General features: G+C 42.1%; 1 protein-coding gene across 1 annotated transcript in view; it reads right to left on the reverse strand.

The window, feature by feature from the left end:
• LOC115459092 (1-phosphatidylinositol 4,5-bisphosphate phosphodiesterase beta-4-like) overlaps window positions 1-18,647 on the reverse strand; it is a gene marked incomplete at its 3' end in the record, with an annotated part of 136,405 nt that overhangs the window by 37,842 nt on the left and 79,916 nt on the right. The window contains 1 exon segment of the mRNA XM_030188958.1: window positions 10,885-10,950. Coding sequence (XP_030044818.1) covers window positions 10,885-10,950 — 66 coding nt within the window.

An 18,647-nucleotide genomic window follows, 5' to 3' on the forward strand; every position in this document is an offset into this window, starting at 1 on the left:
CCTCCCACTCCCAAAAAATGTGATTAAAAACATTACTTACCAGCCTCAGATGTCATACTCTGGTCCATTAGAAGCAGCATGCAGGTCCCTGGAGTAGTCTAGTGGTGGGTGCAGTGCACTGCAGAAAGATGGACCGAGGCCCATACCTCCCCCTACCTGTTACACTTGTGGTGGAAACTCTGAGCCCTCCAAAACTCACCAGAAACCCACTGTATCCACATATAGACAGTGCCGTAGCGGGTTGCCGCCGCGCACCCTCCCCGGGTGCAGCGTGGCGCCCCCCCCTCTGCATGCGCCCCCCTCCTCCAACGCGCACACTCCCCCCCAAAGCGCATTGTATCTTACTTTGGCAGCGAGGGGCGGGCGGGACGGCCGATCCGCCCCCGAGCCCATGTCGCTGGGAGCTGCGTCGGGCAGAGGGAGCAAGGAACCAACGGAGACGACACCCCCCCAGCGGCGTGCACCCGGGGCGGACTGCCCCACCGCCCCCCCCCTTCCTACGCCACTGCATATAGATGACCCCTTCACCAATAAGGGCTATTGTAGTGTGTACAGTTGTGAACAGTGGGTATTGGGGGACTCAGCAGACAAGATAAGGGAGTAGTAACGAGATGTATATCTGGCAGCATTTATTGAAGTCCACTGCAGTGCCCCCTAGGGTGCCTCATTGCTCTCCTGGGATGTCTGTGTAGCCAGTCTACTAAGAATACTGGCTCCTCCTACATCCCAATGGCTTGATTTTGTGTGATTTTCATTTCAACGTTTTTTTTTCTTTCGAAAATGGACCAAAAAGGTAAACGCACAGAGCACATAAACGTCTAGCAAACAGCCATTTTTGAAAAGAAAGATAGATGTTTTTCTGTTTTGAAAATGGCTATATTCCCCACTTGAATTTTGGAAGTTTTTAGCAAAATGTCCAAAGTTAGACTTAGACGTCATATGGAAAATGCCCCTCTACGTATGTTATCTTTTTGTAGTATTTACATTTATATTGTTCTGACAGCACCATTGGCTCCTGAAGAAGCCCATGAGGGTGAAACATGGCCAAGCAAGGTACAGTGTTTAACCCTCCAGAGTTGTTGCTAATAAACTGTATTTTGAAATACTTTGGACTAATTCATTCTGTTCATCTTTCTCTACCCTACTTATAGAATACTTTTACGTGCCTCACTTGGCCCACGTAGGCGACCCCCATTTACATCTTCCATTAACAAGGTGTAAATGACTGTGCCTAAACTTAGGTGCACCCTTGCCAAGTCATACTGGTATTCTATAAAGACATCTTGGCGTACAGATGCGATAATAGAACTGGCATCCAGTGCTCGACATGGAGGGGCCAATTTATAGAACTACCTTCATTATGGAGTGGAGGAGTGGCCTAGTGGTTAGGGTGGTGGACTTTGGTCCTGGGGAACTGAGGAACTGAGTTCAATTCCCGGCACAGGCAGCTCCTTGTGACTCTGGGCAAGTCACTTAACCCTCCATTGCCCCATGTAAGCCGCATTGAGCCTGCCATGAGTGGGAAAGCACGGGGTACAAATGTAACAAAAAAAAATGGCCACAATGCTTTTTGTTTTGTTATTTTGGGTCTTTATCTTGCAACTCCTTTTAAAAACTCTGATTTCCACCACAACTGGCCTATGGTTGCTCCTCTTTCTGTGTGTCCCAAATAATTTTTATGAACTATTCCAACTAGTTTCTTTCCCTTGAGATCAGACTCTATTGGGTGTACTGAAGCCATTCATAGAAATACACTAATCAAAAGAGGGAGAAGTACAGATAACTATAGTTGCAACATGTTAGTAGTTTATATCTGCATCACAGTTTGTTTTGTTGAAATAGTTGATTGATTTTAAGTCGTGACTGCTTCTTATACATGATTGCAGGAGGAGGAGATTCTGTGTATGGTGCCTAAAAAATTGTCGCTGAAATCAATGCCGACTAAGCATATTCTATAATCGGCACCGATTATAGAATATGCTTAGTTATTTCAGGGCCGATATCTGTGCGCATCCATTTACGCCAACGAAAACCTGGTGTAAATCTCAGCACACAGATTTAGGTGCACTGGACCATATTCTATAACTAGGCGCCTACATTTCGGAATGCCCACCCCCCCATAACCACGCCCCTTTTTGCCTCTGTGCGTTAGATGTTTGGTGCACATCATTACAGTATATGCTTAGCGAGTTGTGCGTCTAAATTCTAATCAGTGGCAATTAGTGCTCATTATTGCTTAAGTGCTGTTAAGCCAATTAAGTTACGCACGGTGTTATAGAATCCACGCCAATTTCAGCGCCAAAATCTAAGCTCTATAGAGTCTGGATGAAAAAGTGCAGAAATAAATGATCATTGAATGAGATAAAATCTAAAGATAAAACTGTATCATGTGGTTATTATGCAGCTGAGTTAATACATCATTATTAGTTTACTGTAATTTTATGTAAGTTAAAGTGGTGGAAATATGTATATGATTATTTTTAGGCAAATGGATTTCAGTTTCACTGTTTCTAGCAAAGGTTTCCTAGATAACTCATACAATTATCATGTGACATGTGAGATAAAGTTGTGTATACTGTAAGGTCACCACTGTCTTTAGGGTGGCGGGACACAAGGCATATAGAATTTCAGGCTATAAAAAACACTATAATTTCATTATTTTTATGCAAAAGATAATTATTCAGTTAACAGCAAGATATTGAACCATGGATTAAAGCTATATGAATTAATAAATAACTTAAGCAACACTGTATGAGTTTAATCATTTTTTTTACTCCATAAATTGTATTTTTTCTTTGTATGGAAAAGACTGGCAATGCCACTAGCTAACAGCTGCATCCACTTTCAATTGCTGCCATATGGACCCTCAGTAACTGAGAACAAAAGTAGATCTCATACCTCTCCCATGAATTACAATTAATTAGTCAGTTCTTGCTTCAGCCTACCTACTCTGGAGTGTACACATGCTGTAATTGCATCTATGCCAAGGCTTGTTTTTTCATCTGAACACTTTTTTGAAATGCAAATGTGATCATTTGTAAAACAGTTGTTAAAGCATTTTTGGAAAAAAAAATCTGTTTTCCACTTCTATTTACTCAAATAGTTAATTATACATCTTCTGTTTCAAGGGTTTTAAAATGTAAAGCTGTAATATTTTAAACTAAAGGCTTATTTTGGATATATATAACTGAAATCTATTTTGAGAGAACATTTTATAACTTATTAGGTTATTAGCATTTGCTGTGCTATATTCTCCTTTTCCAGATTAATTTTATCTAGCAGTATTTCCTCTGTTGTATCGTGAGGCATCATAAATATAATACCTGGTTTTCAAATTTTATTTCCCAAATAAAACATAAATGAAAACTGCTGTAGGCAAATGTGTGCTGGCACAGGTTCAAATTTTGAAAAGTCATTGGGGCCCTTTTACTAAGCCTTGTAAGCGTCTATGCGTGCCCAACGCGCGCCAAAATGGAGTTACCGCCCGACTACCACATGGCTCTTGCGGTAATTTCATTTCTGGCGCTCATCTGATACATGTCTGAAAAATATTTTTTATTTTCGGGCGCATGTATCGGACGTGCGCAAAGTGACATTTGGCGCGCCTAGGTCATTACCGCCCGGTTACCATGTGAGTCTTTACTGCTAGGTCAACGACTGGTGGTAAGGTCTCAGACCCAAAATAGATGTGTGGCAGTTTTGATTTTGCTGCACGTCCATTTTCGGCAAAAAAGGGCCTTTTTTTACAGGTGCGCTAAAAAATGGATTGGCGCGCACCCAAAACCCGCGCCTACACTATAGCAAGCCATTTTCAGCATGCTTTAGTAAAAGGACCCCTTTATAAGTAGAAAATGTTAGATTTAACAACGCCAGCCAGCTGCTCACAAGTTTCAAATGATCCTCTACCAGGAGGGCCTAAACAAGATTAAGAGCAGTGCTATGCTATATTTATTTATTTGTGACATTTATATCCCACCTTATCCCAAACAAGTTTGAGTTCAATGTGGCTTACAATAAACAGTATTGGATACATAACAAAGAATAATGCATAAGAAAGTAATTTGTTGTATGAATCCAATTTTACAATACAATATCATAAACGTACTGGGATAGTTACGGATGTTTAATATTTAGAAAATCTATTATGATTGAGAAACTGTACATGAAGTAAAGAGAAAGTTAATGGAAAACAGAGTAACCAATTGTTTGAGATATGGTTGTTCTTTGTGAGGGTTTGTTTGAATAGGAATGGTTTGAGGATTTTGCGGAATCTATTATATTCTTGTATATTTCTTATTTGTGGTAAGGAGTTCCACCATTTGGTTCCTAGGTAGTCTGCAGAGTGGACTGTTTTGTAGATCACTTTTTTTGCAATTTGGGAGGTGTAGTCTGAGATAGTTTCTTGCCTCATATTTGGTGTTTCTTTGAGGTAAGTTTATTAATGGTACCATATATTCTGGAGCAATGCCATTTAGTCTTATATTTGTTTTATATACTCCTCAATTATCCATGATGGACTTCTCAGCAGTGTACAATCTTTAAAAAATGAGAGAACTCTTCTCTCGAAGAGAAAATTACAAAAAATAAAAAAAAACAATCAGTCCTCTAAAATTTACTTCTTAAAACTTCTCAAACTCAAGCATCACTAACTTATCAAAACTCATAGATATGTTTTTAAAATTTTCCGAAAAAGAAAAAGTGATATCACTTGTTTTTAATTCATAGGCAATAAATTCCAGAGTCTAGCTCCCTGAACTGAAATTAAACTATCAGGAATAGACTTATAACGTACATTTTTAAATAACGGAAAACCCAGACAAAAAGTCCTAGAGAAGCAAAGTTTATGATCTTGAGATGGAAACTTCAATAATTCCCCAACTCCCTCAGAATTTAATCCATATAAAGATTTATGGATCAAAGTAATAATTTTAAACTGTATATGTTTTTTATTTATTTGTTACATTTGTATCCCACATTTTCCGACCTATTTGTAGGCTCAATGTGGCTTACATAGTACCTGAGAGGCCTTTGTAGGTTCCGGTGTGAACAAATACAGGGTGATGTTGTGGTAAGATCAAGTTCATGTGTCACAGCTACATTAGGGAATCGGAGAATGGAAGAGTTGTGTTATGTCCATTACGTGCTTTAGTTTGGTTGTGTTGCAGTGATTAGGCATTTAAGTTGGATCGGTAGGGTATGCCTTTTTAAACAGGTTGGTTTTTAGTGATTTCTGGAATTTTAGGTGGTCGTACGTCGTTTTCAAGGCTTTTGGTAATGCGTTCTACAGTTATGTGCTTATGTAGGAAAAACTAGATGCGTAAGTTGTTTTGTATTTAAGTCCTTTGCAGCTTGGGTAGTGCAGATTTAGATAAGATTGTGTTGATTCGGATGTATTTCTAATTGGTATGGTCGATCAAGTCTGTCATGTAACTCGGGGCTTCTCCATAATGATTTTGTGAACCAGGGTGAAGGCGATGAGTTCTTTGATTGGGAGCCAGTGTAGTTTTTTGCAGAGGGGTTTTGCGCTTTCAAATTGCGTTTTACCAAATAAAAGCCTAGCTGCCGTGTTTTGAGCGGTCTTAAGTTTCTTTAAGGTTTATTCTTTACATCCTGCATAAATTCCATTGAAGTAATCTAAGTGGCTTAGTACCATTGATTGTATCAGGTTTTGAAATGTCAACCAATGCAAATCATTCAAAACAGGGGTAATTCTATCAAATCTATTGAAACCAAAACCTTGCTGCCATATTCTGCAGAAACTGTAAATGTCTCTGCAGCCCAGCTGAAACATTATTATAAAGAGTTGCAATAGTCTAGTTGAGGAAGAAGCACTGCCTGAACAATAATTAGAAAACTGTGGTAATTTCATTTTTTATGTGCATCTGCTACGCGTGCTGGACAATGCACTAACCAGGCGGTAATTGGCATTGTACGCACGCTGACGATTACCACTCGGTTAACGCGTGTGACCTTCCTTACCGCTAAGTCAATGGGTAGCAGTAAGGTCTGAGGCCCAAAATGGACACGTGCCAATTTTCATTTTGCAAATAGAAAGACCGTATATATTATACAATATGTGGGGACTAGTAATCAGATAATATTGTAAGGTGTCCCAAACAAAGAAATTCTCATATAAGCTCTTGGAATTATCAAACAGTGCTCTTGAATAAATTTAGACAGGAGTAGCAGTGCATCAGAATTTAGTCATGCAATGAGAAAACATATTTTTAAATTCTTTTTCTGGGGGTCATCAGATCTAACTGCAACTTACACCATCGGAGCTCAACGTTTCTTGCTCCATTGAATAACGGTTGTAGTGCAAATCGTCATAGGACCACCCTTACTTTAAATAGTGCATAATATCAACTTATCTCAAAAATATATATGTGATAGGCATAACCACTTATCTTATTCCACTTGTTCTCTTATTATTTTCTTTTATCATTTTAGCAACGACACTAGTTGGCAGCACTTTTAACCAAAGAAGAACCTCTGCTGACTTGGCCAGGTTTCGAACAAAAAATCTTCCTCAGGGAAGAGGCTCTAACTCCATGGTTCAAAATACTCTCCTGCATAGGAAAAAATGGCCGCCTAACTCCATGGTTCAAAATACTCTCCTGCATAGGAAAAAATGGCCGCCTAACTCCATGGTTCAAAATACTCTCCTGCATAGGAAAAAATGGCCGCCTAACTCCATGGTTCAAAATACTCTCCTGCATAGGAAAAAATGGCCGCCTAACTCCATGGTTCAAAATACTCTCCTGCATAGGAAAAAATGGCCGCCTATGCAGGAGAGTATTTTGAACCATGGAGTTAGAGCCTCTTCTCTGAGGAAGATTTTTTGTTTGAAACCTGGCCAAGTCGGCAGAGGTTCTCCTTTGGTTAAAAGTGCTGCCAACTAGTGTCGTTGCTAAAACGATAAAAGAAAATAATAAGAGAACAAGTGGAATAAGATAAGTGGTTATTCCTATCACATATATATTTTTGAGATAAGTTGATATTATGCACTATTTAAAGTAAGGGTGGTCCTATGAGGATTTGCACTACAACCATTATTCAATGGAGCAAGAAACGTTGAGCTCCGATGGTGTAAGTTGCAGTTAGATCTGATGACCCCCAGAAAAAGAATAAAAAAATATGCTTTCTCATTGCATGACTAAATTCTGATGCACTCCTACTCCTGTCTAAATTTATTCAATTTTCATTTTGCTGCACGCCCATTTTCGGCCAAAAAAAGGGCCTTTTTTGCAGCTGAGCTGAAAAATGGGCCTGCGTGCATCCAATACACGCGTCTACACCAGCGCAGACCATTTTTTGGTGCACCTTAGTAAAAGGACCCCTAATTTATTTTTTATATGATAGTTTAGAATCTAATACAATACCTAAAACCTTGGAATGACTGTCGATTGTTAATCTTTCTCCAGAAGCTAAAACTACTATCTTATCAGGGAGATGATCGGAATCTCAAAACCATAAAAGCTTAGGGGATCCTTTTACAAAGCCACAGTAAAAAGTACCCTGTGGTAATGTGGGTGCATCTTTTTGGTGTGTGCTGGGCCACTTTTTACTATGGCTGGGAAATGGCCATTTTTTAACGGGCTGGGGAATGGGCATGCACTAAAATTAAAACTAGCATGCGCCTATTTATGGCCTGAGCCCTTTCCACCACCCACCGAGCTAGTGGTAAAGGCTCACATGCTACCCATGCGGTAACCATGCAGCGCGCTCCAACGTGGATGTGTTGCTGGTTACTACTGGGAATACCCCCCTGTGGTAGAAAATTGAAAATTATTTTCTGCTGCAGGATTCGTTGCATGCCAAGCTCAGAATTACTACTGGGCGCACACACTACCCCGGCAGTAGTGCCAATTGGGTACATGCTACCCATTCGTTAGCCCTCTCGTGCCTTTGTAAAAGGGCCCCTTAGTTTTTTGCTTATTCAATTTTAAGAAATGTGTAGTTGCCCATTCATCAATAATTAAGATATAAGTTTGTCCATAGCAATAATATGAGAAATTTGCTGAAGCAGGGCATAAAAGAAAAATATCATCAGCATAAGACAACAACACCCAAATCTGTAAGAAATTTACCCAATGAACTTAGGTAAATATTGAACAGAAAAGGAGAAATTGGAGAACTCTGTGGGATACCACTATCCGGCTTCCAACTAAAAGACTTCCCAACTAACCCCAAATTGTTCAAACCAATTAAACACTGAGGGGCCCTTTTACTAAGCCACATAGGTGCCTACGCGCGCCCAACGTGCGTCAATTTTGAGTTACTGCCTGGCTACCACATGACCCTTACAGTAATTTCACTTTTGATGTGTGTCCACTACATGAGACGGAAAATAATTTTTATTTTCTGGTGCATGGCAAAAACCAGGCAGTAATCATCATTCTATGCACATAGACAATTACCGCACGGTTACCGCGTGAGATCTTACTGCTAAGTCAATGGCTGGCGGTAAGCTCTCAGACCCAAAATGGACGCACGGCAATTTTTATTCTGCCGTACATCCATTTTTGACAAAAATAAAACAAAGGCCTTTTTTATAGGTGCGCTGAAAAATGGATCTATGCGCACCCAAAACACACGCCTTCACTAGCACAGCACATTTTTCAGCACACCTTAGTAAAAGGGCCCCATAGTGACCTGTTTACTAAGGTGTGGTAGCATTTTTAGTGCACACTAAACACTAGAGATACCCATATATTCCTATGGGTGTCTCTAGCATGTAGCGTGTGCTAAAAATACTAGCACACCTATGGGCTCATTTTCGAAAGAGAAGGACGCCCATCTTTCGACATAAATCAGAAACTGGACTTCCTTCTCACAGGATTGTCCAAATCGGTATAATCGAAAGCCAATTTTGGACGTCCCCAACTGCTTTCCGTCGCAGGGATGGCTAAAGTTCAAGGGGGCGTATCGGAGGCGTAGTGAAGGTGGGACATGGGCATGCCTAACACTAGGACATCCTCGAGCCATAATCGAAAGAATCAAGGACGTCCCTGACAAACACTTGGATGACTTTACCTGGTCGTGTTTTTCTTACGACTAAGGCACAAAAAGGTGCCCGAAATGACCAGGTGACCACTGGAGAGAATCAGGGATGACCTCCCCTTACTGCCCCAGTGGTCTGTAATATTCCTTAGCTCTGAACATGAGTTCTAAACCTAATAAAAAAGGGGGGCCTCTGGCAGTGAAGGGGGAAGCCCATCTAGGGGTGGACGCACCACATAGAACCAGACTCCTGGTCAAAGAAGCTCCTGACTTTCTCTGTGAACAGGGCCCCCCAGCTAATGATTAAGAGCCTGGATGATGTAAGGACCAGTGATGATTGTTTACAGTGTATTATTTCCTGGTCTAGGAACTCTTAGCATTGCTTAGATGTAGAGACCAGTGATGTATTGATTGTTTATAGATAGGTTTTGTTTAATTATAGATAGAATGATTATAGGTATTGTTTCTTTTCAGTTATATAGCTAATCATTGTATATATCTTAATCATTGTATATATTTTAATCATTATAGATTTTAGAACCTCTAATAAAGGTCTCATTTACCTAATACGAATCTAAAAGAATCCACAGTAATTACTGAGTAGTCTGTGTTAGTGAAGCAGGCTAAAAATCCATAGCAGTACAGACCTGCATACTGAAAAACAACAATAGTGTGGATTTTCAACTGGTGAGGCACTGCGTTTATTTAAAAGTGTTGGAACTTACTACATAAAGTCAACATTGCTATCTGTATAGGTAGAGGCACTAAATGTAGTGATAGTGTGATCACAGTGCCAGCATGATGGGGACAATTCTAGAACTGCGAGTCTCCATATAGGTGCACTGATGCTGCATGGTGAGAGCCTATTTTATAATGGTATCCAGGTACCCAGATTCTGTTACAGAATACCAGCATAATCAGGTATCAGTGTGCCTTACATTTACATGTCTACAGTTACACTAGCTAGAGACGAAAAATAACTGCAGAACAGATGGCTGAAGGGGCGGGGGGATAGGACAGAGACGTACAAAATCCTGAGTGGAGTAGAATGGGTAAAAATGAATCAATTTTTTACTCTTTCAAAAAGTAGAAAGACGAGGGAACACTCTATGAATTTACATGGTAATACTTTTAAAACAAATAGAAGAAACATTTTCACTTAATGAATAGTTAAGCTCTGAAACTCACTGCCAGAGGATGTGGTAACAGTGGTTAACATATCTGGGTTTAAAATGGATTTGGACAAGTTTCTGTAGCAAAAGTCCATAGTCTGCTATTCAAACAGACATGGGGAAGCCACTCCTTGCTCTGGGATTGGTAGCATGGAATGTTGCTACTATTTGGGTTTTTGCCAGGTACTTGTGACATGGACTGGCAACAGTTGGAAGCAGGATACTGGGTTAGATGGACCATTGGTATGACCTAGTTTTGTTATTTTTATGTTCTTACATTCTTACATTCAACTGGGATGAGTATAACCTACAGCATTCTGTAAGTTATGTGCTTAAGTGGCACATAACTTACCCATGTATACAACCCCTTGCCATCTGCACCTATGCCATTTATGCGTGCCCTAACAGAACAGCACTTAGGTGCCAGGCTAGCACTTTCACAGGTGAGTGCACACTTACACACATAAGTATTAGTTTTCTATAATTTTGGGTATGTTTAGTTTAGCATACAACTTAGTCTGTTGCAACACAATGCAACTGGTTGAGTTTCCTGTTCTATACCTAGAACATCTTACCACCATGTGTATGTGTGCAGAAATTATATCTCTGTGAACATTTAGGGACCTGTAAACTAAAGGTTTTCTCTTATTTTGTCTCAATGGCATATACAGCCATTAAGTTAGACATGTCTTTCTTTAGTGCATCATACCTTCGCATGCTTCTTCTTTAAAGAATTCAGTTCCTTCTGCTGCTTCTTTAATTGCTTCAAATAAGCCTGCAAAACAGTATTCAATCAACATTATTTCTCTATATGCATGACTTTTTATACCGGATAATGTTAATTATACCTATGAAAATGGACTGCTATTTTGAATAGCAAGGTCTATAATCCAAAAAATAAAGTCATTTAGGTGTTTCTTGGAAGGCAGGCTTTTTTAAGTTAATATTGTTTGTCATCTGCTAAAATCAGGGTAAAAATAAAAAAATTGATGAGTCAACAAGGAGCGTAGCATGGTGAATATATGATATTCAGTTTCAGCTCAGACTCCACAAACATCAAGTTTTCCAACCCCTTGGAAAACATTTGGATAGGGCCTGTTCTTTTCAAATAATGATTCGTTTAATCCAAAATTCAGCCTATCACTATGGAAAAGTCTGTTTGAGAGGTGGTAGCATTTTCTTTCCATTCTGGACTGTTTCATGCCTACGGTAAGCATTCTACTACATTAAGGACTAAATTCTATAAATAGTGCTGAAAAATCAGTGCCGGAAAAAAAAAGCGCTAAGTGCTATTCTATAAACCATGCTCAAAGTTAAGCGCCATTTATAGAATAGCACTAAGTGCCGAGAACTATGACTACATTTAGGCGCTGCCATTCACAGCAACAAAACCTTGGTATAAATGCCATGCCTGATCGCCCTTATTCTATAACAATGCACCTAAATTGCAGGAACGTTCCTGATCCACCCACGACCCTCCCATGGCCACACCCCTTTTTTGATCCACACGTAAAAGTTATGCGCAGATCCGGCACATAAACTTACATGTGTAGATTTTAATTAATGCCAATTAGCACTGATAATTGTTAGTGACCAAATATCGGTGTTATTTGGCTCATTATTCAATTACATTTCCTGTGCCCAAATTTGTGTGTGCAATTTAAAGCGTGATTTGTAGAATTTGGAGGTAAGTGATTATTGTACAACAGAATTAGTTTGTTTAAAAAAATATCTGAAAGAAGAAACTATCCCCTTTGCTCACTTTGAAATTGACAGGTGATAAACATCAAGTTATGTTAAATTGATTTATAAGACATATTGGGGGAACAATTCTATAAAGGTCACCAAAATGTAGGTGATAAAGGGCTCCTTTTACTATGCAGTGTTAAGCTCAACACAGGATTACCGCTCGCTATATAGGAAGTAATGCCAGGCTACCGCAGCAGCCCGGTGGTACTTCCCACCCCTAGCTCACTGTCATTTCTGGTGCTACAGTAGTCAGGCAGTGCCGCGTACTACCCGGTTACTGCCAGGTTAACACGAGAGCCCTTACCCAGCCCTCCGAAATGGCTGCGTGGCAAGTGCTTTACTTGCCACATGGCCATTTCCTGCAGGAAGGCGAGACTTCCCTTTTACCAGATGCGGTAAAAGGGGGCCTTGGCGTCTGTGTAAAACATGTGCCGACACCAGCACCGGCCTCCTTTTGCCGCAGCTTGGTAAAAGGGGCCCAAAATGCAGGGCACTGAGCATGAATTTTATAATAATATCTGGGTGCCCAAATTCCATTATAGAATAAAATGTAAGTTGGCAGGCACAAATGTTGCACTTTAGCATGTAATTTACAGCAGGGGCGTATCTGCGTGGGGCCACAGGGGCCTGGGCCCCCGCAGATGTCGCCCTGGCCCCCCTCCCCGCCGTCAACCCTCCCCCGCTGCTTACTTTTGCTGGCGCCGAGGTCCGACCCGCAATCGCCGTTTTTCGTCTTCCTCCGTGGCCATGCTTCCAGGAAGTAACGCTGCAGTGCTGATTCGTTGAATCCAGTTCGGCGTCTGACGTCAGACGTCGAACTGGATTCAACGAATCAGCACTGCAGCGTTACTTCCTGGAAGCATGGCCACGGAGGAAGACGAAAAACGGCGATTGCGGGTCGGACCTCGGCGCCAGCAAAAGTAAGCAGCGGGGGAGGGTTGACGGCGGGGAGGGGGTGGAGAGAGGAGGCGGCGGCGGCGGCGGCGGCGGGGGGGGGGGGGAGGGAGGCAAAAATGTGCCCCCCCTCTCTGGCTCTGGCCCCCCCTACCGCCGGATTCCAGATATGCCCCTGATTTACAGTATTCTATAAGTTATCCCCTAGATTCTATATAGTGTGACTTAAGTTGTGTGCGCAAATCCGGTCATATTCTGGATTTGCTTGTGCAACGTAATTAGCACTGATTGCTAATTAACAAGCAATTGACACAAATTGGCATTAATTAGAATTTATATGCAGAACTAAGTGTATTCTTTAAAGTGATGCATGTAAATTGCAAGGTGCATAGCTGAAAAGGGGTGTGGCCACAGGCATGGAATGAGCGCTTCTAAAATCTATGCACGTTGTTATAGAATACACCCAGTCTGTGCCTAATTTAGGCATCGGCATTTACACCAAGTTTTACTTGGCATAACTGCCCTCGACTAAATTTAGTTGTGTGGAGGGATGCTCGGCATCCTATATAATAGTTCTCACCTCCAACGTTCTAATGTGCCTGGGACCGTGGCTCCCTCGGAGGTGGTCTGTTAGGCAGTTTAGAATGCACTGATGTCAGTGACAGCTGATTCCAAGGCAAGGGGAGGAGTAGGGAAACACGCGGAGCGTGTTTCCCTACTCCTCCCCCTGCCTACCAATCAGCTCTCAGTGCCCCCCCTCGGCGCAACACCCAAGCCCCTCTGCAGCACCCAAGCCCCTACCCCCCTCTCGACGCATCACCCAAGCCCCTCCCCCCTGCGCATCACCAAAGCCCCTACCCCCCTCTCGGGCACATCAACTCCCTCGCCACCCGCAGCCGCCAATACTAACGCTGTCCGGCCGCTGCTGCTTCTCCTGTGGAGCAGCAGCGGCCGGTACAAAAAGAAAAAAGCCAAAAAAAAGATTTTTAATCTGGAACGCCGCTCCGTAGACAGCCATCTGGCATTGGCTGTCGTCACTGCAGCCGCTCCTCCTCTCCCCTCCACGTCACTGCCCCTGCAGGAAGACCCCGGAGGAGCGCAGCGATGTCAGAGGGGAGAGTAGGAGCAGCTGCAGAGATGACAGCCAATGCCAGATGGCTGTCTATGGAGTCGTGTTTCAGGTTTAAAATCTTCTTTTGGCTTTTTTCTTTTTGCACTGGCCGCTGCTGCTCAACAGGAGACACAGAAGCGGCCGGACAGCGTTAGTATTGGCGGCTGCGGGTGGCGAGAGGGTTGATGTGCCCGAGGGGGAGGTAGGGGCTTGGGTGATGCGCTGGGGGGGCCGGGGTTTGGGTGATGCGCCGAGAGGGGAGGGGAGGCTCGCTGGACATGGGTGGCTGCAGGGGGAGAGGAGGGTCGCTGGACATGGATGGCTGCAGGGGGGCAGGGAAGAGGGAGGTGGGGAGGGGGTCCTGAAACCAGATGGGTGGCTGCAGGGGAGGGCAGGGGAGACAGAAGGGATGCTGCAGGGGGGCAGGGGGAGAGGAGGGTCGCTGGACATGGGTGGCTGCAGGGGGGCAGGGGAGAGGAGGGTCGCTGGACATGGGTGGCTGCAAGGGGGGCAGGGGAGAGGAGGGTTGCTGGACATGGGTGGCTGCAGGGGGGCAGGGGGAGAAGAGAGTCGCTGGACATGGGTGGCTGCAGGGGGAGCAAGGGAGAGAGGAGGGCCGCTGCACATGCGTGGCTGCAGGGGCAGAGGAGGGTTGGTGGGGAGGGGGTCCTGAGATCAGATGGGTGGCTGCAGGGGGGGCAGGGGAGACAGGAAGGACGCTGCAGGGGGGGATTACCTTGCTAGCGCCCGTTTCATTGCCTACCGAAACGGGCCTTTTATACTAGTATTCTATAAAATGCAGCACAATTTATGCATATTCTATAAAGTACACCTAAATTTAGTCGTTTTTTATAGAATATGCCTATGTATATATTTTTTTTCAGTGTTGATTTTTTTTAGGCATATGTTTTAGTAGCATTTAATTTCAGGCAGTTGGAATCACACCATTGAGAATCAAGGTTTCAGCAGTTTTTTTTTTTTAATTTATGTACTTTCAAATACATATTGCACAAACAAAATTATTAGAAATCACATCATATTAAAAAAATATTTCTGCATTACCAGAAAAAGTAAATAAGAAAACACACACACACACACACACACACACACACACATATATATATATATATATATACAGTGGGGGAAATAAGTATTTGATCCCTTGCTGATTTTGTAAGTTTGCCCACTGACAAAGACATGAGCAGCCCATAATTGAAGGGTAGGTTATTGGTAACAGTGAGAGATAGCACATCACAAATTAAATCCGGAAAATCACATTGTGGAAAGTATATGAATTTATTTGCATTCTGCAGAGGGAAATAAGTATTTGATCCCTCTGGCAAACAAGACCTAATACTTGGTGGCAAAACCCTTGTTGGCAAGCACAGCGGTCAGACGTCTTCTGTAGTTGATGATGAGGTTTGCACACATGTCAGGAGGAATTTTGGTCCACTCCTCTTTGCAGATCATCTCTAAATCATTAAGAGTTCTGGGCTGTCGCTTGGCAACTCGCAGCTTCAGCTCCCTCCATAAGTTTTCAATGGGATTAAGGTCTGGTGACTGGCTAGGCCACTCCATGACCCTAATGTGCTTCTTCCTGAGCCACTCCTTTGTTGCCTTGGCTGTATGTTTTGGGTCATTGTCGTGCTGGAAGACCCAGCCACGACCCATTTTTAAGGCCCTGGCGGAGGGAAGGAGGTTGTCACTCAGAATTGTACGGTACATGGCCCCATCCATTCTCCCATTGATGCGGTGAAGTAGTCCTGTGCCCTTAGCAGAGAAACACCCCCAAAACATAACATTTCCACCTCCATGCTTGACAGTGGGGACGGTGTTCTTTGGGTCATAGGCAGCATTTCTCTTCCTCCAAACACGGCGAGTTGAGTTCATGCCAAAGAGCTCAATTTTTGTCTCATCTGACCACAGCACCTTCTCCCAATCACTCTCGGCATCATCCAGGTGTTCACTGGCAAACTTCAGACGGGCCGTCACATGTGCCTTCCGGAGCAGGGGGACCTTGCGGGCACTGCAGGATTGCAATCCGTTATGTCGTAATGTGTTACCAATGGTTTTCGTGGTGACAGTGGTCCCAGCTGCCTTGAGATCATTGACAAGTTCCCCCCTTGTAGTTGTAGGCTGATTTCTAACCTTCCTCATGATCGAGGATACCCCACGAGGTGAGATTTTGCGTGGAGCCCCAGATCTTTGTCGATTGACAGTCATTTTGTACTTCTTCCATTTTCTTACTATGGCACCAACAGTTGTCTCCTTCTCGCCCAGCGTCTTACTGATGGTTTTGTAGCCCATTCCAGCCTTGTGCAGGTGTATGATCTTGTCCCTGACATCCTTAGACAGCTCCTTGCTCTTGGCCATTTTGTAGAGGTTAGAGTCTGACTGATTCACTGAGTCTGTGGACAGGTGTCTTTCATACAGGTGACCATTGCCGACAGCTGTCTGTCATGCAGGTAACGAGTTGATTTGGAGCATCTACCTGGTCTGTAGGGGCCAGATCTCTTACTGGTTGGTGGGGGATCAAATACTTATTTCCCTCTGCAGAATGCAAATAAATTCATATACTTTCCACAATGTGATTTTCCGGATTTAATTTGTGATGTGCTATCTCTCACTGTTACCAATAACCTACCCTTCAATTATGGGCTGCTCATGTCTTTGTCAGTGGGCAAACTTACAAAATCAGCAAGGGATCAAATACTTATTTCCCCCACTGTATATATATATATATATATATATATATATAGATATATATATATATATATATATATATATATAGATAGATAGATAGATAGATAGATAGATAGAGAGAGAGAGAGGGACAGCAATATGATGTTGTTAGTCCACAAATATGGGGAAAAGAACAAAGAATTATGGGAAAACATCAAGAATCAAATATTAAAGGATAACTAAATATACAGTTGAAGCTGAGCTATAATCAAATATAGGAGTGTACTGAAGAAATGCTCTATCACTGGGGGGCACTGGACTCCATTCTAGGACCAAGCGATACAAAAGCTAAAAGCTGCACACGATTAAAAAAAATATATTGAACTTCTTGCATTAGAATTACATATTTACATGGATATCTGAGAATAAAGGTAGCCCCCAACTACAAGACCCGTAGTCTCAACAAGAAAATTGTTTTCTCTTCTTTTGGGTTAGTTGAGAGACATTTGAATCTTACATTTTATAAACACCACATATCTGTATTTAAAGAATGGTTTTATGACCCTATCTGCTAATTGAACCAGTAAAGTAGAAGGAGTCATCACCTCCACATCAGATCTCTCAAGGAAATTAGTTAAATCCAAACTTTCTTCTAATAAAGAGTCTGTGATTTCTGAGTCATCAATCTTGAAGACAAAAGTTTCAGTACTAAAAAGAATCTAGCACCAAGGATGGAAGCAAACAATTTCAGAACTTTTCCCTTAAGATCCACATCATATAGATGGAAAAGGAACAGATGAAGGATTACCAAACTGAACGCTGAGGAGAGATCATGGGAAACAATAGCCATCTCGTCCCTGTCCAAAGAGTTTCTAATTTCACCCACTAGAGTAACTCTGAGCTATGATTTTCATGAAATTCTGACTTATGTGGATACAGTGCATTAACTTAAGAAAATTCTTGAGCTACCAGGTCAGCACACTTTATCAATATAGCATGTAAATGCTGCTACCAATGCATATTCTAGCTAGAATCATACTGTTCTGTCTTTGCTGTCCTACACATATGTTCTGTACCCTTACAAGTGTGTAGACCATCAGCTCTTGAATAATTCTCTGCTGTTACAACTTCTGTCTCCTTGCTCACTGTGTATGCTGACATAGCAACTCAGTAATAAAATGAGATCTCTTCCATCAGTTTATGTGTTAGCAAGCTGAAGGGGGAAGAAATGAAAACTGCAAGGGAAAATCAATCAGAAGAGTTTGATCATTACAATACGTAGGTTGCTATCAGGAAAGTATCACCAAAATCTATGTGGGACTCGTGATTTTTATGACAGTGCAAGTAAGGTGTCTTTTAATTTTCTAAAATGAATCGATAATTCCAGATTTCTTGAGAAGTCATTAGGCTGTAGTGAAGAAGAGTTTTGACTCATGAAACAACAACAAAGGACAGGTACACTGAGCAACTTTCCTTTTAGATTCAGATGAATAGCATCATGAATGGAACTCAGACAAAAGCTGTTCTGCTCAGTGTTGAAAACTCAGCTATAGGTATGATCATATATTAATTAGGTGTATCCAGATAAAAATTACAAAACCACATTTTTCCAAGATATCAATTCTATAAGAGGTAACAATGCCTAAACTTCACTGTCTTGTAAAAGCCTACACTTTTATAAAACTTCACAAGTTGAGTTGCAAGGCCATCTTGTCTGTGGAAACCTAGATGAAATGCTGCAACAAATTTATATTACAGTGTACATCTAGGCATGGGCATTTATACCACCTAAAGGGCTGGTGTAATCGCACCTAGTTGTAAGTACATTCTCTGCCACTTGTGCTAGCTACCTACTTTTCTTTACAGAATAGACTTAACATAGACGCCATAACCAGTGGTCATAGTAGGCGCCATGTTTTAGAACTATCCCCATGTTGTCAAGTCAGTCAAAAGATGAAAGCAGTGACTATTAATCGAGCACCAAGAGAAGTGGACGTATACACGAGAATTAAGAAATTCCATGAAAGGGGATACAG

This window comes from Microcaecilia unicolor, unplaced genomic scaffold (genome assembly GCF_901765095.1).
Source record: "Microcaecilia unicolor unplaced genomic scaffold, aMicUni1.1, whole genome shotgun sequence".
Classification (NCBI taxonomy): domain Eukaryota; kingdom Metazoa; phylum Chordata; class Amphibia; order Gymnophiona; family Siphonopidae; genus Microcaecilia; species Microcaecilia unicolor.